The 22,862-nt window shown below is 48.8% G+C and overlaps 1 protein-coding gene across 1 annotated transcript in view; it reads left to right on the forward strand.

Moving 5' to 3' along the window:
- Positions 1–22,862, forward strand: part of ASPM (assembly factor for spindle microtubules) — an 89,259-nt gene that overhangs the window by 50,129 nt on the left and 16,268 nt on the right. The window contains 4 exon segments of the mRNA XM_044300822.1: positions 945–1,073; positions 2,405–2,599; positions 5,010–9,503; positions 10,444–10,593. Of these exon segments, the coding sequence (XP_044156757.1) occupies positions 945–1,073; positions 2,405–2,599; positions 5,010–9,503; positions 10,444–10,593 (4,968 nt within the window).

Here is a 22,862-nt window from a genome sequence, read left to right on the forward strand (position 1 = left end):
ATTCGGTCTTCTCCAGTCTGGCCTGGACCTGCGACTGGGACTCTGTTACTTGAAGTGTCTGCAGTTTTTTGCTTGGACATCTCCGACTCTTGTCGACGCTCGGTCTCTTGTTTCCAGGAGGTCCGCGCCAAGGTTGACGGCTCCTGGGTGCTTTCCTCCGCTTTAACCAAATGGCTATTGCTGTGGTTACTGCTCAAGGGCAGGGTTCTGTTTTTTTGGTGTCACCGTTCATTTCACCAGAGCGGTTGGTGCCTCCGGGGCCGGAGGCATTGGGCTTCAGCCATGTCATTGTGCAGGGTGGCCACGGTCTTCCTTGCACTCTTTACCAGGTTCTCCTGAGTGCGTACTCTGGCTGCGGCGGCTGCTGCCTTGGGCCGCCTGGTTTTTGCAGGTGGCATTTCCTTGCTGCCTTCGGGTGCTTCGCCTTGGTGCTGTGGTCCCTCCCCTCTTGGACTGCTTTTGAACGTCCCAAGGTCTTCTGTGTCCCCCAAGGAAATTGGGCGAGAAAACGAGATTTTTGTATAACTTACCAGTAAAATCTCTTTCTCGCTCTTTCCTTGGGGGACACAGCACCCACCCATTCATTGGTTTTTTTCTGCACGGTTTCCAAGTTTTGTTTACCCGTTGGGTAGTTGGCTTGTTGTTTCCACTTGTTGGACTTTGCCTTTTCTCACTACTTGGACACGCAACTGGCAGTCTCTCTCTCCAGGCTGAGGGTATAGCTGATGGAGGAGGGGCTTAACAGTTTTCACTTAGTGTCACGCCTCCTAGGGAGATGAGCTATACCCAAGGTCTTCTGTGTCCCCCAAGGAAAGAGCGAGAAAGAGATTTTACTGGTAAGTTATACAAAAATCTCGTTTTTCTGAAATCTTGTAAATCTAAAAACTGTCACTTCACAGAATCCTTTTTTTTTTTTTTTTTTTTTTTTTTTTTCTTTTCCCCAGGTTGTCATCATTTACCTTTCTTTCCTTTGTGCTCGAATTCTGGATCTTCGCAAGGAAGCTCGTGCAGCCCGAGTTATACAAGCAGCTTGGAGAAGACACAGACTGGCAGCAGAAGAACAGTTATTACAGGTGAGTCGTCTTATGAATATGCGTCTTTTTATTCTGTAAAGTTGTTTTAAAGGGGTTCTCTCGTCCCATAATCACATTTTCTGTCTGCCAAGAGTACACCGAACATTGAATATGTTTGCCCCGTATACAGTTTTATTCTCTAACCCAGCACGCATTTCTTTGTAGTGTTTCACTGGTCTTGCTCAGCTAAACATGGGGAGTGGAGGTGTAGGGGGCATGACTACTGCAGAGACAACAGTGGGACACAGCAAGCCCTAAGAAATGCTACAGAGCAAAGCATGCTGGGTTTGATTAGGCAACGACGTAAGGCATGCAAATATCCTGCAGAACGGGGGCAGGAAAGTGCTGACATGAAAAACTGGTATATGGGGCAAAAATCTGCAGTATATCGCATACTCTATGCAGATAAAGCCACAAACTGTTAAAGGGGGTTCCAGTTCCATAATTATTTTTTAAATTTTTATTGATCAGCTTAAACATTTTTATGAGGACACTAAAACTGAGTTTCTTTGATTTGCACTTCAAAAGCTCTGTATTCTACACTTGGCTTTCATAACCCACCTCGGATTATATTGTCAATTGCCACATACTTAAAGTTGCATTCCTATCTTGGATATTGGGAGCATATTGCTAGGATATGCCTATGCCTCCCAATGTCTGATCTGTTCGGGTCCCTCTGGAACCCGCACCTATATGATACTATTTTCAGTCCCAGTGAAATTAATGGAAAGCGCACCGTGCAAGTGCAGCCACCGCTTTATTCCCTTTTGGGTTTGCGGGAATAGCTGGCTATTTCGTCACTCCCATAGAAATGATTGGAGGGTGGCCGCACATACGCGGTGGGCCCTCCGGCACTTTGTGGGCTCCCTTGTAAGTATAGGTGCATGTCCCAGAGGTGGGACCCGCACCTATCAGACACATCCTAGTGATATGCCCCTAATGTCTAAGATGGGAACCCTTTAAAGGGGTTCTACAGCCTATTTATTCTGTGAATATTACTAAATAGTTCTTTCTAATGTCCTGTGATGGAATATTTTTAGGGTAATACGTAGTCCCCACCTTCTGCTGATGCCACCGCAGCGCACACCCAGGCTGTGGGTGCTTCCACCTGAATCCTGACCGGAGGTGTCACGACTTTTTATGTTCAGCTGTATTGTAGTCTAAGAACAGTTTTTTGAATAGCCCAGAGAACCTCCAACAACCAACTTCAGTAATAATCACAGAATAAATGTCACTTGGGACAATGCATACTGGTATGGGATTCAGTGAGGCCATAAGTTTTGGGCACGACTTCATGGATTTAATATAATTTTCCCCATTTGATTTTTCAGAGGAAGCACAAGGCCGCCTGTGTCATCCAGCGTGCTGTTTGCAAATTCCTGTCACGACGTAGGGTTTTAAGGAGAATTTCTTCTGCCCTCATAATCCAAAAGCACTGGAGAAGATACTTGGCCTACAAGATGTTAGTGGACTTAAAAACTCTAAGACAGAAAGAAATAGAGACTTGTGCCGCTGTAGCCATTCAGGTATGTATAACATGTTAATGATCCAGCTTTTATTTCTGTTTTCATTGATGTTCACAGCATAGAACCATAAAGCATGTGTTAATGGATCTCGGCAACTTGGTAAAGCCTCTGCTTGCTTTTAAATCAACCCACCAGACTAGGAGCACCTCTTTGAAAGGGTCACAGTATTTTCAGTTTTTCCCGTTTTGTAGGGACAGTGATCTTAAAGGGTAACTAACCTTTTATATAACTTTATTTTAAAACTGCTTTCAATTCTTTTTGGTAATATAGCTGGAGTTCAGGGTGTCTATTGTGCTCCATCTTTCCATCAGTACAGCGCTGGCACTTATGTGGTGGGCAGGCATAGAGGCATCAGGGAGCTCTGTACTGGTAGGAGGCTGTGCCTGTTTTGCTTATCTAAAAGCACTGAATGGGACATCAATACTGGAAACGGCAGTGTGCTGTGCCAGGCTTTAGTTGACCGGGCACAGGCAGGGGCAGCGATGTGTCCTCCAGCCAGTACAGAGCTGACTGAGGCCCTTTTGCTCACAGTACCGTGGAGTCAGCCGTGTACTGATGTATGGGTACCAAAGCACAGTAGACTCCCTGAACTTCAGGTGTCTATGTTGTAATTAAAACTGTTAAATAAATGAAATTACAAAAAATGCAGTATAGGCCATTTAGCATAGTACAAAATTAGTTACTGAAGACTGCTATTTGGAATATAGAGAGGTAGGCTACTAGGCCTACCTCCTATCTTGCTACTCCAATCCTTATCTATATACTAAATATGTACACTAACGATGCCTGCCTGTGTCCATACCTGACTTGCTGCAAGCACTGCTCCTTTTTCCCGTTTACTAAGGCCTCTTTCACATGAGTGAGTTTTCGGCGCGGGTGCAATGTGTGACGTGAACGCATAGCACCCGCACTGAATCCTGACCCATTCATTTCAATGGGTCTGTGTACATGAGTTTATTTTCTTCACGCATCAGTTCTGCATTGCATGAAAAACGCAGTATGGTGAAAATCGCATTGCATCCGCAAGCAAGTGCGTGTTAAGAGCTGTTTGTATACCTTCAGTTTTTTATCACGCGTGTGCAAAATGCATTCAATCACATTGCACCCACGCGATAAAAACTAAACGTGATCGCAGACCAAACTGAATGACTTTGTTTGCGAAATCACGCATTTTTCACTGAACGCATTTGCAACGCATCCGGACACGCTCGTCTGCAAGGGGCCTAAAGAGTAAAGAATGCTGACCATAAATGTATCGTGTTCCTGTATACCTACTGTTAGCAGTCCCGTTCTCTCGTCTGCGGGATTAGTGCAAGTCTAATAGGCAGAGATTATGACACATGCACATAGGCAAGGGCTGGTGTAGTGAGATGACGGGCAGGCTCAGAAACCTATTTATTTTCCACATACAGCAGCAGAGTTCAGTAGGTACTCAATACTGACTCTCCTTTGAAACAGTATTGTTAACAGGAGAATTAGATATTTTTCTTTAAGATATATTACAAAGTTTCTTTGTACCATGGATTTATGCAAAGTTGGGTAAAAAGTTAGTGACCATATAACATCACGGTGCACACACAGTATTAAAAATAAACTGAAATGACAGTTACACTCTAAAAGGGCTGGTCCAACTTCCAAGACTTGGCCCAACCGGCAGGACCTGTCAAGGGAGCATACTTCCACTGCAGTCACCTGCTGCTTCGTGGACGTGTCAATCACAGCTACCACCATTGTCTCTAAAGGGGCAAGTTACTCCTGTCTGTGCCAGACATTCACTGAAGTACAGTGAAGACACCGGTGGAGCAGAGAGCTCCACCACTGTCACTGCCGGATCAGGTAGCAGGTGAGTATGCTTCCCTTGACGGGTTCTGTTGGGTGGGACACATGGCTGTAGTTCTCCTGAGTAAAGTGATTTTATTTTGTTGACTCGAGGCTCTGTCCCTTTTTCCTAATGCAGATCAGGTGTTTGGTGCAATAAGGGTAATATAGTTGCACCTGTTCTACCCAAACTCCACTCCTTTCTGTCGCCAGCCCTTTCCTCGCTGCCTTGATCGGCAAGGCCAGGCAGAGGCAAAGCAGAGAGGGAGGGGCCACAGAAACAGTTTGGTTGCAGTTAGAGCAATGGTGACACCCTAAATGCACCAAAGTCCTAATGTGCATATTGGTAAAAAGTATGATAACTTGGGAATAGAGCCCCTGATGAACCATGAAAGACAGTGCATTAATGTGGTAAACCACAGCTATGTGTCCATGCAAATAGTTGGATAGAATGGCTACTTCTGGCTCCCTTTTTAAGGGTGCATTTACATGAGACGTTCTTGACAGTTTGTTGAAATCAGCATCAAATAAGTACATGGATCCAGTGTGCTTCATCCTTCCAGCAGCTAACTGTGTTCTCTTTGCTTTACAGAAACATTGGAGAGGTTACGCAGCTCTGAAATACTACAGATCCTTTAAAGTATACGTTGTTCTCATGCAAGCAAGAGTCCGCTCAAAGATTGCTGCTGCTTCATACAGAAGGACAGTGTGTGCAGTGAGAACCATTCAAGTTCACGTACGCTCTTGGTTGTTGGCTAGAAAAGAGCAAAGCTGCTACCTCCAGCTAAAATCGGCGACCGCTGTTATCCAGTCTGCGTATAGGAGGTGGAAACATGAGAAACTGAAAAAGGAAAATAGAGCTGCAGTAGTGCTTCAGAAAGCCTATAGGCGGAGGCAGCAGCGCAGGCTGGAAGCCAAGACACATGCAGCCATTGCAATTCAGTCTCAATATCGTATGCTAAGGGAACGCCGTAAATACCTCACTGTACAGGCGGCTGTAATAAAGATCCAGTCCCTGTTTAAGATGAGGCAGGAAAGAAAATGGTATCTTGTCCTGAAGCAGACGGTGATCTATATACAAAGACTGATCCGGGCTAACCGCCTAATGCTCAGAGAGAGAGAATTGTTCTTCAGGAAAAGGAGAGCCTGTGTTAAAATCCAGTCTGCGGTAAGAGGATACCTGGTGAGAAGTCAGATGAAGGGATGGAATAATGCTGCAACTGCTCTACAAGCTTACTACCGAATGCACAAAGCTAGGAAGGAGTATGTAACCATTTACAGAGCTTCTGTGGTCATACAGAGGAGATTTCGGGCACACATTGATTCTGTGCATCATAGGAAAACGTTCCTGTTAATGAAGCAGTCTGCTATACTGTTGCAAGCAACTTACCGTGGACACTTAGACCGCAAACGAATGAGAATTCGGAATGCTGGAGCGGTAACCATACAAGCCAACTACCAATGTTACAGAGCAAGGAAGCATTATTTGAAAATCCGCCAGTCTGCCTTAACTATTCAGAGTTGGTACAGAGGTCAAAGGCAAGGGAGGAAAGAAATGGAAAATTTCACGAAAACCAAGAGGGCGATATCTGTGATCCAAGCTGCATACCGTGGCTTCAGAGTGAGGAGGCAACTTCACAAGCAGAACGCTGCCGCCGTTGTTATTCAGTCTGCTTTCAGAAGATCACTTGCTCAAAAAAAGTTTGAAGAAATAAAGAAGTCAACATTAGCCATCCAGCGTCGCTACCGAGCTATGATGACTGGTAGAAAGGAAAGGCTAAAATACCTTTGTGTGTGTCTGGTGGTAAGAAGGATACAGGCTGTCTGGAGGGGTAGAGAAGTTAGAAGGGAGATTCTGAGGATGCACAGATCAGCCAGTCTAATACAGTCTTATTACAAAATGCATGTCTGCCAAACAAAGTACAAGACCATGAAGCGTTCTACTGAGCTTATTCAGGGTCACTACAGAGCTCATCTTACCCGGAAGCGACAGCGATCCCACTACTTAAAAATGAAAGCAGCTGCTACAGTCCTTCAGGCTGCATATAGAGGGTGGAAGACCAGGAAGAGTATCTTGAATCTTCATAAAGCAGCCTGCACTATTCAGGCCTATTACCGCTCCCACGGAATCAGAAAACAGTACCTTAAATTGAAGATGAGCGCAATCACAGTGCAGAGGTGGTATCGCAACGCAGCAGCTGCACAGAATCGGAGAGCAGAATACCTTCACCTCAGGAGGAATGTGATCAAAATTCAGTCCATCTACAGAGGGATGAAGACGAGGAAGAGGGTAAGCTTGATGCGAACGTCTGCAACGTTGATCCAGTCAGTCTTCAGGATGCACAAGCAGAGAGTGGCGTACCAGAAAAGGAGGCAGGCAGCCGCGGTCATCCAGCGACATTACAGAGCAGCGCTGTACGGCAGGCTGGTGCGCAAGCAATATTTCGACCTCAGAAAAGCGGCATGCACTATTCAAGCTGCGTGGAGAGGGAGAAGCCTCAGGAAGCAGATTGGACATATGTATATGGCTGCAACGGTGATACAGTCCCAATATCGAATGTTCAGACAGCGGTGTTACTTTAACAAGCTGAGAAGGGTTACTGTCGCAGTTCAGCAGCGCTACCACGCTTCACAGCTGCGGAATAAGCAGATGTTGCTGTACCGGAATATGAGACGTGCTGCTTTGTGCATCCAGTCGTCTTTTCGGGCAATGAAGCAACGGTGTGAATTCAAGGCCAAGTGCAAAGCAGCCAGGGTCATCCAGAGAGCTGTCAAGTCATTTATAGCAAGGCGCAGGTTTCTAGCTCTGCGAAATGCAGCCATAACTGTTCAGAAAAGATATAGATTAAAAAGGCTTGGTGACCATCATAGACAAGAGTTCATCAAACTAAAGAAGGCTGCTCTTGTCTTACAAGCTGCATACAGGAGTGTCCGAGAGCGAGAGAAGCTGCAGAACACGCACTCTGCCGCCACGGTCATCCAGGCTGTGTTCAAAATGCACACTGCTCGTGTAAAGTTTCTAAGTCTAAAAAGTGCATCAATCACCATACAGCGTTGTTACAGGTCCCATAGATCTGCTTTCTACCAGAGAGAAGCATTCTTAAAGCTACGTGAATCTGCAGTGATACTTCAGGCTGCTTACCGGGGTGCGAAGGTGAGGCGGGCAATAACTAAAATGCACCAAGCCGCCACCAAAATCCAGGCAGCCTACAGGATGTATGTATGCAAACGAAATTATAAAAAAGCTCAGTGGGCAGTAGGTGTGATGCAGCAAAGATACCGGGCAAAGAAGATGAGAGACTTCGAAGTTTTGCACTACTCTTTTTTAAAAGAGGCCACCATTTGTATCCAAGCCAGTTATAGAGGCTGGAGGGTTAGGAAAGGGCTGAGAAACCAGCGAAGAGCAGCCATCATCATCCAGAGGCAATTTAGAACATACACGGAGTGTCGTCGATACCTTGCATTAAAGGAGCTAAGCATTCGTGTTCAGAGACTATATAGAGCAACTGTTGTGACCCGCCGGCATTATCGGAACTATCAGTCAATGCGAAAAGCTGCATCTTGCATTCAGGCTTCATACAGAGGATATAAAGTAAGAAAAGACATTCAACTCAAACACCAAATGGCCACCAGAATACAAGCTTGCTTCAGGATGCACAGGGCCCTTGTTCTGTATAGGGCCCAGCGTGGGGCAGCTTGTAAACTTCAGACGTGGTACCGCTCCGCTCTCGAAGTTAGACACGAAAGAGGGCGATTTCTTCAGTTATATAGCTCAGCCGTCATTATTCAAGCCGGGTTTAGGGGAATGAGGGTGCGAAGAAATGTAAAAACAATGAAGAAAGCTGCCACTGTAATCCAGTCCAGTTATCGCATGTATGTTCACTACGCATACTACAAACGCCTGCTAAAAGCAACTAAAACCATACAGCAGCGATATAGAGGAAAGAAGGTAAGAGACCAGGATATGTGTTTGTACCATTCCACCAAAAAATCGGCCTTGTTGCTTCAAGCAGCCTTTAGGGGAGCGAAAGTAAGACTGCAGATTAAGCGAATGCACCATGCTGCCACTAGCATCCAGAAGTGTGTAAAAGCCTATCTGCAAAGAAAGAAGTACTTAAAACTTCGCTCTGCCGCCGTTTGTTTCCAGAGAAGATCTAGAGCATTGATACTGGCCAGATCTGAGCGCTCCAGTTTTCTCACACTTCGAAAGGCTACAACTTGCATCCAGTCCACATGGAGAGCCTACAAAGCCAATGAAAAGCTCAAGCAGCAACACAAAGCGGCAGCAGTGATCCAAGCATCTTACCGTATGTACAAGCAGAGGAAATCCTATACCGCCTTGCAACAAGCTGCACAAAAAATACAGGTGCACTTTAGGGCCAACTTGTTGAGGAATGAGGCGGTCAAGCAGTTTACCAGACTGAAGAAAGCAACCACGTGCCTACAGTCTGCGTTCCGGGCCATGAAAGAAAGAGAAGCATTACGAGGAACAGCAGCTGCGCTTGTAATCCAGGCAGCATGGAGGACGCATCAGAAAAGAAAAGCCTTCTTACGGATGAAGTCGAGAGTGGTCCTTATCCAAGCGGCATTTAGGGGACATATGGTTAGGAAAAGACTCAAGGAAGAGGAAGTATCTGCTCGCTGTATCCAAAGCTGGTTCCGAAGATGTTGCTACGCTCGACTGCAGAGAGTCCACTATCTGTCAACGAGGGCGTCTGCTCTAGTAATCCAGTCTGCTTTCAGAGGGTACTTGGCACGCCGGATTGTACACCGAGAAAGAGCTGCAAGAAAACTGCAGGCTTATTTACATATGGCTGTGCATCGGAAAAGGTTTTTGCTGCTCAAAAAATCTGCTGTGACGCTGCAGTCCCACTACAGGAGGCACAGGATGCAGGGACTGTACCAGCAACAGAGAGCCTCGGCAGTCCTCCTTCAGCGGTGGTACAGATCTCTCCTCCTTATGAGGAAGCAGAGAATGGCCTATTTGGACATTAGGAGACGAGCGATCTGTCTGCAGTCAGTGATACGAAGATTTAATGCACAAAGGAGGTTCATGAAGGCTCGGAGGGCTGCTACAATAATTCAGGTGTGTATATAGAACGGCAGTTTATTTTCCTGTAAATTAAAACCTTATTTAAGGGGTATGGCCACTTTTAAATGAAGTCTAAGGACTCATTAAGACAACCGTATGTGTTTTCTGGGCCGCAAATTGTGGAACCGCAAACACTGATACAGGCCGTGTGTGTTCCGCATTTTGGGACACACCCTCAACTAGAACCCCACATCTGTACTTTTATCCATAAACTTCTAGCAGGAATAAGAGAAGAAATAATTTACCTGAATTATTACATGAGAAATGTCAATAGCTTCTAAAACCGCAAAGTCAAGTGAGGTCACAGGTCCTCTTAAAGGACCCTTTTTTCCAGGATTCACTGCCAACCCATGGATCAGCTGCTTCGGACAGCCATCAGTGCTGGAATCTACAAAGTGTACTTAAGGCTCTGTCCATAGAGTAGCTCTCGGTGTATGCAGCTCAACTCTCATTCACATGAATAGGAGCTGAACTGCAGTTCTCTGGCACAGCCACATGGGGTACGGCGACACTGGTCACGGCCAGGTTGGCAGAGTAGCCGTAATCCTATAGAAGTGAATGCCATTGCCACGCCAGTCTATTGGATTTTTTCATTTCTATGGGATCACCGGTAGTCTGCGAACCTGGCCTCGACAGCTGACCCTTGTAGTCATACCCTAAAGAGTGAAAGGAACCTTCTGGCTCCGCCAACTGCATAGTTTCCAGCACGGGTGGCTGCCTGAAATGGCTGGCTGGTGGGGGTGGAGTGTGCTGGACCATCAGTCTAATATTGATATCCTGAGGATAGGCCATCAATTTTAAACTGGAAAATCCCTTTAAAACTGTAGGAGTCTGGATAGTGGTGTGAACAGAGCTGCACATGCTGAAATGTGAACTGAACAAATATCTTGGTTTTAGCATAAATATTATTTTTTTTTAATTTTTTTTCCTACAGGTTCATTGGCGTATTTACGAGCAAAGGAAAATTTTCTTGCAGTATAAGCAGGCTGCACTAATTATACAACAGAGATACCGCGCAAAATGTCTCCAAATGCTTCATCGGCATAATTACTTGAGGCTCAGGACGGCTGCCATTGTTTTTCAGGTATTTCTTGAAAAAGAGGGATGTTGCTCTCATTTTTCTGCTTCAGTTCGGAACCGAAGCCAAATTTGGTTTCATCTTTAAAAATCAACTACCAAAGTTATTCAACGAAGTCTCATGCGACTTCATGAATACCTTGCTTCGGCTCATCGGAGCCCATACATTCTAATACTGTAAGAAGACTGATCTCCATATAGTATTAATCCAAAGTTTTGAACAAAGCGACTTCGGATGTAGCATCTGAAGCATGCTTCGCTCATCGCTAATTGTATAGTGTGGCCATTACCTATGTGCAGCTGAATCCCATTTCAAGTTAATGTGACATCACATGCTTAGGCCTCATGCGTTGTGTGGCTGTTCCATGCATTGAGGACTGCAATTTGTGGTCCCCAATGCACGGGCGACGTCCGTGCGGCGGCAGGGACAGATTGAGACCCATTCAACTTGAATGGGTCCATGATCCGTCCGCACCGCAAAAAAAATATGTTCTAGTGTGGACAGAAATACTACGGAAGCACTCCGTAGTGCTTCCATGGGGTTCCGTGCCTCCGTTCTGCACCACGGCTCCAGATTGCATTCACTTGAATGGGTCCGTATCCTTGATGTGGGGAGCACATGGCCAGTGCCTGCATATTGCGGACCCGCTGTTTGCAGGCCACAATACAGCCGGGCAACAGATGTGTGCATGACGCCTTAGGAAGAGGCTGCAGCACTCACGGGAGCCCCGCGCCTCTTCAAAAAGCTGGTTGAAGGGGGTACAATGTCAGACCTCCACCGATCAGATATTGATGACCTATACTGAGGATAGTCTTCAGTATTCTACTTTTGGAAAACCTATTTAATTGCATTGAACGTGCTCGCTGCTCCTTATTGGCTCCATATGTACAATGGATCCCCCAGAGCACGCGGATCCACCATGTCCTAGTGCAGGGCTCAGTAACCTCCGGCACTCCAGGTGTTGTGAAACTACATTTCCCATCATCCACACTTGCTTAGCTGTTCTCTGAACTCCCACAGAAGTGTAAGGAGCATGCTGGGAGTTGTAGTTTCACAACAGCTGGAGTGCCGAAGGTCGCTGATCCCTGTACCTAGTGGGCACAGAGAAAGTGTTTGCTGTATCCAGTGTAATGTACTGATGTTGTAGCGGGGGTGCTGCATCTATATCATGTAACATGGCTGAAAGTCCAGATTTTTCTGGGTGGCTTTTGCACTGGCTTCAGTATATTAACAGTAGCATTTTTTTAAACTCATATCAAGCGTTCTTAACCCCTTAGTGACTAGTCTGTTTTGGGCCTTGGTCGAGCATTTTTATTTTTTATTTTTTTTAAATCATTGCATTCCAGGAGCTGTAACTTTATTTCCGTTGATGTAACCATATGAGGGCTAGCGTTTTTGTGGGACAAGTTGTAGTTTGTAATGGCAATATTTTGGGGTACACAACTTGGTGATTTTAGCTTTTATTAACTTTCTGAACATAGCTACTCTTTAATTTTCTTTCTATGCGCTGTAGGGGTTTGATTTTTGTAGCTTTTTTTTGGTATCCTATTTTATTCCCTTTTTATTTTGTGGTGAATAAGCTAAAAAATGGCAATTCTGTGTTTTTTTTTTTGTTTTTTTTTGTTTTGACCACCTCCGGACCGCCTAACGCAGATGTGCGGTCCGGAGGCGGCAGCCCTGCGCAGAGTGACGCATATACGCGTCATCTCGCGAGGGCCGTGACTTCCTGTGAACGCGCGCACACATGCGCGCGCGTTCACAGGAATGGAAGGTAAGCGAGTGGATCTCCAGCCTGCCAGCGGCAATCGCTCGCTGGCAGGCTGGAGATGTGATTTCTCGCCCAGTTTCCTTGGGGGACACAGAAGACCTTGGGTATAGCTCATCTCCATAGGAGGCGTGACACTAAGAAAAAACTGTTAAGCCCCTCCTCCACAGCTATACCCTCAGCCTGGAGAGAAAGGCTGCCAGTTTTTGCTTAGTGTCCAAGGAGGCAAGACACTCCCTGCTCTGCAGGGCTCTTTTCTCCTTGTTTAAATTTTGATTTTTTACTTTTTTCTTTTTCTTTTCTTTTTGTTCCAGACAAGCAGGGACAACAGAGTCGCACTAGACCTCTCTGTTTCTCCCGGGGTCGAGCTGCGCCAGTGCCGGTCATCCGCACTGCTGCCTCCCCCACAGAAGGCAAGGTGGACCAGGGCAGCCCAGCTCCCCTGCATCCCGCCAGCGCAAGGGTCGCCCGCACGCCAAGCCCCTCTTCCAGCGTCCTGCCACTACGGTGCCAGTAGCTGAAGGGGCGACCCTGCTGGAACGGACCGAGGGTGAAGACGGCTATGGTGAGAGAGTGGCTTCTCCAGCCCTACGACCCCCTCCCCCCACCCCGGTCTCCTGCGTGACTGACCCCCATACTGGTAGCCTATCCAAGGTGGCTATTGGGTGGCCCTGCTGGACCTAGGCTGGTCCCTGGGGTGTCGCAAGGCGGCAATCTGCTACAGCACTCACCCATTCCCTCTCCTAATGGTTCTGCTATCCTCATAGATCATAAGCTGGCTGCAGGATGGAGGTCCGCGCAAAGAGGGGGCGCTTGCCGGTGCGCTGCTCAGGGCGCCGCAAAAATTTAGTCCACGCTTCGCGGCCCGTTGGGCCGCACCATCCGGTGCTCCTTCCCGGGCCCCTGACTCTAACTGGCCGCGGGGTGGGCTCCCGCGGCCGGCGTTACATGTGCGAGCTATGCTCCAACTAGGCCCGGCCAACCATCGGTCCGGTCGGCCGGACGCCGCAAATTTTGGCCCAGGCATCGCGGCCTGCTGGGCCGCACCTCACGCTCCTCTCGGGTCCCTGATTCTTCCGGCCGCGGGGTGGGCACCCGCGGCCGGCATTGGCCCCGGCCGGCCGTCGGTGCATTCCGGCCGGCCGGGCGCTGCATAGCTTGTTCAGGCTTCGCGGCCTGCTGGCCGCAATTCCGGCGCTCGGGGTGGGCACCCGCGACCGGTATGGGGGCTCCCGCGGCCGGTATGTGGGCACCCGCGGCTGGCTTAGGCCCGGCCGGTACTTTCAATGCTTGCGGCCCCGGTCAGCCGGGCGCCGCTAAAATTTAGGCCCCGGCTTCACGGCCTACTAGGCCGCAAATTCAGGCCTCTGTGGGGGGGGCGGGAACTCTCCAAGCGCGAATTCTTCCCGCCTGGAGGTTCCCCCGCCCCCTAGAGTTCGCAGCGCCGCCCCCCAGGCCAGATGCCTGTTAACCCTTTGGGTTCTGGCCGGCTCCTGATGGGCCTGTACGGCACGTGCCCCTGTATGGTGGCCCCCCTTTCTGCCTCAGGGAGGCTGTAATATTAATTTAAAAATTAATAAATAAATAAATAATAATAATGATAAAAAAAAAAAAAAAAAAAAATTTATTTTATAATTTTGTTTTAAGGACTTGTGGGCTGCGCAGGACGCGGCAGCCTCATCATTCGGTATGCTGCCTGTAGGCATGCCCCCCTCTCTTAGGCGGTATGTCGCGCTCCCCGGCTGCGGCGCTGGCCAGGGCATGTTCCCCCTCCCAGGCGTTTTCTTGGCCTCTCCCGGGATACGGCGCTGGCCAAGTGCATGCAAAAAATTTTTCTGGCCAGAATTCGTCACCCAGTTCTGGTGGCTGCAGGTGCATGGCCCTCCTTCCTAGGCGGAATACTGCACTCTCTCTGGCTGCGGCTTGGCCTTGTGCATGACCCCCCCTTTTCTAGGCGGACTGCTGCACTCTCACCGGATGCGGTGCTGGCCATGTGCACGACCCCCTTCCTCAGGCGGGACATTGCACTCACTGGATTCGCTGCCGGCCATGTGCATGAACCCCCTTCATAGGCGGAATACTGCACTCTCACCGGTTACGGTGCTGGCCATGTGCATGAACCCCTTCCATAGGAGGTATACTGCACTCTCCCCGGATACGGTGCCGGCCATGTGCACGTTCCCCTTCCATAGGCGGAACACTGGACTCTCACTGGATTCGCTGCCGGCCATGTGCATGAACCCTTCCATAGGCGGAATACTGCACTCTCACCGGATACGGTGCCGGCCATGTGCGTGTACCCCTCCCATAGGAGGTACACTGCACTCTCCACGGATACGGTGCCGGCCATGTGCACGTTCCCCTTCCATAGGCGGAACACTGAACCTCACTGGATCTGTTGCCGGCCATATGCATGACCCCCCCCCCCCCCCCTTCCGTGGGCGGTGTGCCGCACTCTCACTGGATTCGCTGCTGGCCTTGGACATGTCTCCTTTCCTCAGGCGACATACGTACACTCTCACTGACTGTGTTTGTTCTCTCGCCAGTGCGTTGCTGGCCATGTGCATGGCCCCATCCATGGCGGGGTGCTCGCACTCTCACTGGATGCGATGCTGGCCATGTGCATGACCCCCATTTCTGGGCGGAATACTGCACTCGCTGGGTGCGTTGCCGGTCATGAGCATGCCCTCTGACTTGAGTGGAATGCTTGCACTCCCATTGGAATCTGTGCTGGTCTTGTGCATGGCCACCCCTTATTCCATGGGCGGCATTTTGCACGCTCACGCGATCCACGGCTGTCCGTGTTTATGCAGTGCTGGACTGGTACACGTCCCCCTTCATTGACGGAGTGGTGCACTCTCACGAAATTCGGTGTAGGGTGGATTTTTGCACAATCACTTAATGATAGAATAACCATGTGCATGCCCCCTTTCCCTAAGTGTACCTTCCTGCGTTCTGCTGGACATGTGCGGCCATGGGCATGGCCCCCTTCTGGGCGGAATATGGTATGTCCTACTTTTCCGAAGTAGGTACTGGCCTTGGTATCCCCCCCTTTTTGGGGCGGGCTTCTGCACTCTTGCCGACTGCAGTGTTGGCCAGGTACATTTCCCCCTTTTCTGGGCGGACTGCTTGCGTTCCATTGCATGCCGTGCTGGTCTTGTGCATGACTGCCTTTCAGGTTGCACTTTGCACTTCCGTTGGTACGGTTGGACTCTGGCTGATCCTTCGCTGAGTGACTATTTTTTGCAGTGAGCGGACTTTCTTGTGCGCTCTGTCCGTTGTTTGGGCCGGGTATGCCTTCTCCTCCCATGGGTGGGTTGGCCTTCTCACTGCTTACGGGGCTACGCGTACGTATGCCTCCCTTTCTCCTGCGACATACCTTTTTTCTCTTGAGATACGATGCTTGCAGCAAGCCTTGCGCTATTTCTCTAAAGAGCTCGGTCCACCTGTGTGAGCCTAAGGTGGTGTTCAACAAACAGCAAATGAATGCCCAATGTGTTCAAAGGTATATACCTTATATATAAGTAGACGAGCTCTACTTGTTCGCTACTGCACCGAGCTGGGTGGTACTCATTCCTTTCGTTGGCCCTTCCGCCCGGGGTGTGTTCGTGGTCCCTAGATACGTACCCATTCGTCCTCCCGCGGCATTGTTCCCTGCGTTAGTGGTCACATGGTCGAGAGTGCTGTCTGCAGCGTCCCTCGAATTCTGCGTTTTCTCTGGCGGGACTACGGTTCCCTCGCCTACTACCATTTCCTCCTCTTCAGATGCGGTGTGGTATGAGTCCTTCCGGTTGGCGCCCTCTGCGCTTCAGTCTGATCTGTTACCAGGTTCGGGCCGCTCTTCTCGGGAAGGTCACCCAACTTCTCTTGGGTGCTCGCGTACCCAGGTCCGGAGGACCTCCTTCTTGGGTTCTTCAGGGTATTCGCCTTCTGCGAGGCGGTGACCCGGGCGTCTCGGTGTAGCGGGGTTCTGCTCTTGAGCTGTCCTATGGCTTCCCTGTTGCCCACCCCTCCTTTCGGTTGGAGGGTGTTATGCCGGCCTCTGTCTCGACTGCCTTTTCTCGCCGGCTCTGTTTGGCTCCCGCTCGGTACAGATCACTCCGATGTGGCTTCTGTCCCGGCCACGCTTCAGAGGCTGTTCCTTCACTGCCCTCCCCTCTGGGGAGAGCATGGTTGTTCATGTGGATGGTTCCGGTGTTCCTTTTGGCCTCGTACTGTCTCCCTTGTTCACACTGGCTGTACTAGCTGTGTGCCTATTTACCGGGTCTGCCGCGTTCTGTCCTCCAGCTGGGTGCAGATTGCGTTTTTTCCATTCTCGGCAATGGTTCTGCTATGGACTTACCTTCTCGGTAACTTGGGAGGACTACCATTCGGTCAGGATTGCCCTTGGATCTCCCACACCGGGACTGTAGAACGTCTTCCGTTCTGCCCGTGTTACTGGTCTGCGCCTGATCTCGTTGGGTTTTCACCCGCTTGCCCAGGCGACTCTAGCGGGCTCGTTAGTGTTCGCTCCTGGCCGTGTTTCGTCCAGGATCTGTTGTAGGACTTAGGGTTTTTACCTGGGGTTCTGTGGGAAGCTGGGCGTTTTCCCCTCTCTGCCTTTCTTTCTACTTGGTTCTGTCTTTCTCCAGTCCGGCCTGGACCTGGGACTGGGACCCTGTTGCTTCAAGTGTCGGCGCTGTCCCTCCTCTTTCAGCGTTCCACGGCCCTCTGGGCCTGTCAAGACCTTCTTCCATGGAGCGGCTCTTGGGTTCCTTTTGTACTGCCCTCCGGTACCGCCCTGGGATCTACATACTGGGTTCTTGGCGCTCCTATCTTTCCTTTGGAGCCGTTACAGTAGTTCTCTCTACTCCTTCTGTCCTGTGCGGTTGTGTTTCCGTAGCCATCGGGTCTCTGACTGGTGCCTGAGTGGCGGTCCTTCTTGTTCCGAGCCTTCTGTCTTTCCCTAGGACAGGGCTGTTCTCCATCCCGTCTCTTCCTTCCTTCTGAAGGTGGTGTTTGTCTTTCAGTTCCGCGAGGCATTCGTCCTCCCCTTCCCACCACCGGGAACGGACACTTCACCGTTTGGACGTTGTTTGGGCCTTGCGTTTTTACTTGGAGATCTCCGGCTCTTGTCGACGTTTGGTCTCTTGTGTTTCTAGGAGGTCCGTGCAAGGGTTGCGGCCTCCAGGGTGGCTTTCCTCCGCTTTCTCAGAGTGGCTATTGCTGTGGTTACCGCACCGAGGGCAGGGTTCTGCTTTTGGTGTCACTGTTCATTTCACCAGAGCGGTCGGTGTCCCCTGGGCCGGAGGCATTGGGCTTCGGCCATGCATGTGTGCAAGGCGGTCACTGGTCTTCCTTGCACACCTTACCGAGTTCTACGGGGTGCATACTCGGGCTTCAGCGGATGCTGTCTTGGGCTGCCTGGTCTGCAGGCGGCGGTTTCTTGATGCCTTCGGATGCTTCGCCTTGGTGCTGTAGTCCCTCCCCTCTTGGACTGCTATTGAACGTCCCAAGGTCTTCTGTGTCCCCCAAGGAAACTGGGCGAGAAAACGAGATTTTTGTATAACTTACCAGTAAAATCTCTTTCTCGCTCTTTCCTTGGGGGACACAGCACCCACCCATTCTTTGTTTTTCTCTACACGAGTTTCCGAGTTTGTTTTACCCGTTGGGTAGTTGGCTTGTTGGTTCCACTTCTTGGGCTTTGCCTTTTCTCACTACTTGGACACGCAACTGGCAGCCTTTCTCTCCAGGCTGAGGGTATAGCTGTGGAGGAGGGGCTTAACAGTTTTTTCTTAGTGTCACGCCTCCTATGGAGATGAGCTATACCCAAGGTCTTCTGTGTCCCCCAAGGAAAGAGCGAGAAAGAGATTTTACTGGTAAGTTATACAAAAATCTCGTTTGTTTTTTTTTAACCCCTAACAGGTATATTAGACGCTGTTTTGATAACAGCGTCTAATATACCTGCTACCTGGTCCTCTGGTGGTCCCTTTTGTTTGGATCGACCACCAGAGGACACAGGTAGCTGTGTAAAGTACCACAAAACACTACACTACCCCCCCCCCCCCCCGTCACTTATTAACCCCTTATGAACTCCCTGATCACCCCCCTGTCATTGATCACCCCCTTGTAAGGCTCCATTCAGAGGTCCGTATGATTTTTACGGATCCACTGATACATGGATCGGATCCGCAAAACACATGCGGACGTCTGAATGGAGCCTAACAGAGGGGTGATCACCCATATAGACTCCCTGATCACCTCCGTCATTGATCACCCCCCTGTAAGGCTCCATTCAGACGTCCGTATGATTTTTACGGATCCACAGATACATGGATCGGATCCGCAAAACACATTCGAACGTCTGAATGGAGCCTTACAGGGGGGTGATCAATGACAGAGGGGTGATCATCCATATAGACTCCCTGATCACCTCAGTCATTGATCACCCCCCTGTAAGGCTCCATTCAGACGTCCGCATGTGTTTTGCGGATCCGATCCATGTATCCGTGGAGCCGTAAAAAATCATACGGACGTCTGAATGGAGCCTTACATGGGGGTGATCAATGACAGGGGGGTGATCACCCCATATAGACTCCCTGATCACCCCCCTGTCATTGATCACCCCCTGTAAGGCTCCATTCAGACATTTTTTTTTTTTTGGGCACAAGTTAGCGGAAATTTTTTGTTTGTTTTTTCTTACCAAGTCTCATATTCCACTAACCTGTGTCAAAAAATAAAATCTCACATGAACTCACCATACCCCTCACGGAATCCAAATGCGTAAAATTTTTTAGACATTTATATTCCAGACTTCTTCTCACGCTTTAGGGTCCCTAAAATGCCAGGGCAGTATAAATACCCCACATGTGACCCATTTCGGAAAGAAGACACCCCAAGGTATTCCGTGAGGGGCATATTGAGTCCATGAAAGATTGAAATTTTTGTCCCAAGTTAGCGGAAAGGGAGACTTTGTGAGAAAATACAAAAAAAATCAATTTCCGCTAACTTGTGCCAAAAAAATAAAATAAAAAATTCTTGGAACTCACCATGCCCCTCACGGAATACCTTGGGGTGTCTTCTTTCCAAAATGGGGTCACATGTGGGGTATTTATACTGCCCTGGCATGTTAGGGGCCCGAAAGCGTGAGAAGAAGTCTGGGATCCAAATGTCTAAAAATGCCCTCCTAAAAGGAATTTGGGCCGCTTTGCGCATCTAGGCTGCAAAAAAGTGTCACACATGTGGTATCGCCGTTTTCAGGAGAAGTTGGGCAATGTGTTTTGGGGTGTCATTTTACATATACCCATGCTGGGTGAGAGAAATATCTTTGTATAAAAAAAATTGGAAAAGTTGTCTTTTGCCAAGATATTTCTCTCACCCAGCATGGGTATATGTAAAATGACACCCCAAAACACATTCCCCAACTTCTCCTGAGTACGGCGATACCACATGTGTGACACTTTTTTGCAGCCTAGGTGGGCAAAGGGGCCCACATTCCAAAGTGCACCTTTCGGATTTCGCAGGCCATTTTTTACACATTTTGATTGCAAAGTACTTCTCACACATATGGGCCCCTAAATTGCCAGGGCAGTATAACTACGCCACAAGTGACCCCATTTTGGAAAGAAGACACCCCAAGGTATTCCGTGAGGGGCATGGAGAGTTCCTAGAATTTTTTTTTTTTTTTTTATTGTCGCAAGTTAGTGGAATATGAGACTTTGTAAGGAAAAAAAAAAAATCATCATTTTCCGCTAACTTGTGACAAAAAATAAAAAGTTCTATGAACTCACTATGCCCATCAGCGAATACCTTAGGGTGTCTACTTTCCGAAATGGGGTCATTTGTGGGGTTTTTCTACTGTCTGGGCATTGTAGTACCTCAGGAAACATGACAGGTGCTCAGAAAGTCAGAGCTGTTTCAAAAAGCGGAAATTCACATTTTTGTACCTTAGTTTGTAAACGCTATAACTTTTACCCAAACCATTTTTATTTTATTTTTTGCCCAAACATTTTTTTTTAATCAAAGACATGTAGAACAATAAATTTTGCGAAAAATGTATATATGGATGTTGTTGTTTTTTTGCAAAATTTTACAGCTGAAAGTGAAAAATGTCATTTCTTTGCAAAAAAATCGTTAAATTTTGATTAATAACAAAAAAGTAAAAATGTCAGCAGCAATAAAATACCACCAAATGAAAGCTCTATTAGGCCTCATGCACACGACAGTTTTTTTTCACGGTCCGCAAAAATGGGGTCCGTGGCTCCGTGATCCGTGACCGTTTTTTCGTCCGTGGGTCTTCCTTGATTTTTGGAGGATCCACGGACATGAAAAAAAAGTCGTTTTGGTGTCCGCCTGGCCGTGCGGAGCCAAACGGATCCGTCCTGAATTACAATGCAAGTCAATGGGGACGGATCCGTTTGATGTTGACACAATATGGTGCCATTTCAAACGGATCCGTCCCCATTGACTTTCAATGTAAAGTCTGGAGTTCTTTTATACCATCGGATTGGAGTTTTCTCCAATCCGATGGTATATTTTAACTTGAAGCGTCCCCATCACCATGGGAACGCCTCTATGTTAGAATATACTGTCGGATATGAGCTACTTCGTGAACCTCAGATCCGACAGTATATTCTAACACAGGCGTTCCCATGGTGATGGGGACGCTTCAGGTTAGAATACACTACAAACTTTGTACAAGACTGCCCCCTGCTGCCTGGCGGCACCCGATCTCTTACTGGGGGATATGATAGCACAATTAACCCCTTTAGGTGCGGCACCTAAAGGGGTTAATTGTACTATCATATTCCCCTGTAAGAGATCGGGTGCTGCCAGGCAGCAGGGGGCAGCCCCCCCCCTCCCCAGTTTGAATATCGTTGGTGGCACAGTGTGCCCCCACCATCGCCCCCCCCCCCTCCCTCCCTCTATTGTATTAAATCGTTGGTGGCACAGTGTGCCAACCACCATCGGCCCCCCTCCCTCCCTCTATTGTATTAAATCGTTGGTGGCACAGTGTGCCAACCACCATCGGCCCCCCTCCCTCCCTCTATTGTATTAAATCGTTGGTGGCACAGTGTGCCAACCACCATCGGCCCCCCTCCCTCCCTCTATTGTATTAAATCGTTGGTGGCACAGTGTGCCAACCACCATCGCCCGCCCCCCCTCCCTCTATAGCAGTAACATTGGTGGCAGTGTGCGGTCTCAACAGTAGAAGATTCATACTTACCTGGCTGCTGCGATGTCTGTGTCCGGCCGGGAGCTCCTCCTACTGGTAAGTGAAAGGTCTGTGCGGCGCATTGCTAAAGAACTGTCACTTACCAGTAGGAGGAGCTCCCGGCCGTTCACAGACATCGCAGCAGCAAGCAGGTAAGTATGAATCTTCTACTGTTGAGACCGCACACTGCCACCAATGTTACTGCTATAGAGGGGGGGGGGGGGGGCCGATGGTGGTTGGCACACTGTGCCACCAACGATTTAATACAATAGAGGGAGGGAGGGGGGCCGATGGTGGTTGGCACACTGTGCCACCAACGATTTAATACAATAGAGGGAGGGAGGGGGGGCGATGGTGGGGGCACACTGTGCCACCAACGATATTCAAACTGGTGGGGGGGTCTGCCCCCTGCTGCCTGGCAGCCCTGATCTCTTACAGGGGAATATGATAGTACAATTAACCCCTTTTAGGTGCCGCACCTGAAGGGGTTAATTGTGCTATCATATCCCCCTGTAAGAGATCGGGTGCTGCCAGGCAGCAGGGGGCAGTCTTGTACAAAGTTTGCAGTGTATTCTAACTAGAAGCGTCCCCATCACCATGGGAACGCTTCTGTGTTAGAATATACTGTCGGAAATGAGTTTTCACGAAGTGAAAACTTAGATCAGAAAAAGCTTTTATGCAGACGGATCTTCGGATCCGTCTGTATGAAAGCAACCTACGGCCACGGATCACGGACACGGATGCCAATCTTGTGTGCATCCGTGTTCTTTCACGGACCCATTGACTTGAATGGGTCCGTGAACCGTTGTCCGTCAAATCAATAGGACAGGTCATATTTTTTTGACGGACAGGATACACGGATCACGGCCTCGGCTGCAAAACGGTGCATTTTCCGATTTTTCCACGGACCCATTGAAATTCAATGGGTCCGCGAAAAAAAACGGAAAACGGCACAACCGCCACGGATGCACACAACGGTCGTGTGCATGAGGCCTTAGTGAGAAGAAAAGGAGGTAAAATTCATTTGGGTGGTAAGTTGCATGACCGAGCAATAAATGGTGAAAGTAGTGTAGTGCAGAAGTGTAAAAAGTGGCCTGGTCATTAAGGGGGTTTTAGCTAGCGGGGTTAAAGTGGTTAATGGCGCTTTATTGTGCTGGATAATCATAATTATTGTGTAGTACGGGCTGTTAAAGAAATGCGGATGCCAAATATGTGGAAACTGTCAGCACAATACTGGCAGGCATTAGCCTGCTCCTCCATACGCTACAGACAGACCTGGGCCTTCACTAGGCCCACAGCTGCTATAATAAGACATTG

Source organism: Bufo gargarizans, chromosome 7, assembly GCF_014858855.1.
Source record: "Bufo gargarizans isolate SCDJY-AF-19 chromosome 7, ASM1485885v1, whole genome shotgun sequence".
Lineage (NCBI taxonomy): Eukaryota > Metazoa > Chordata > Amphibia > Anura > Bufonidae > Bufo > Bufo gargarizans.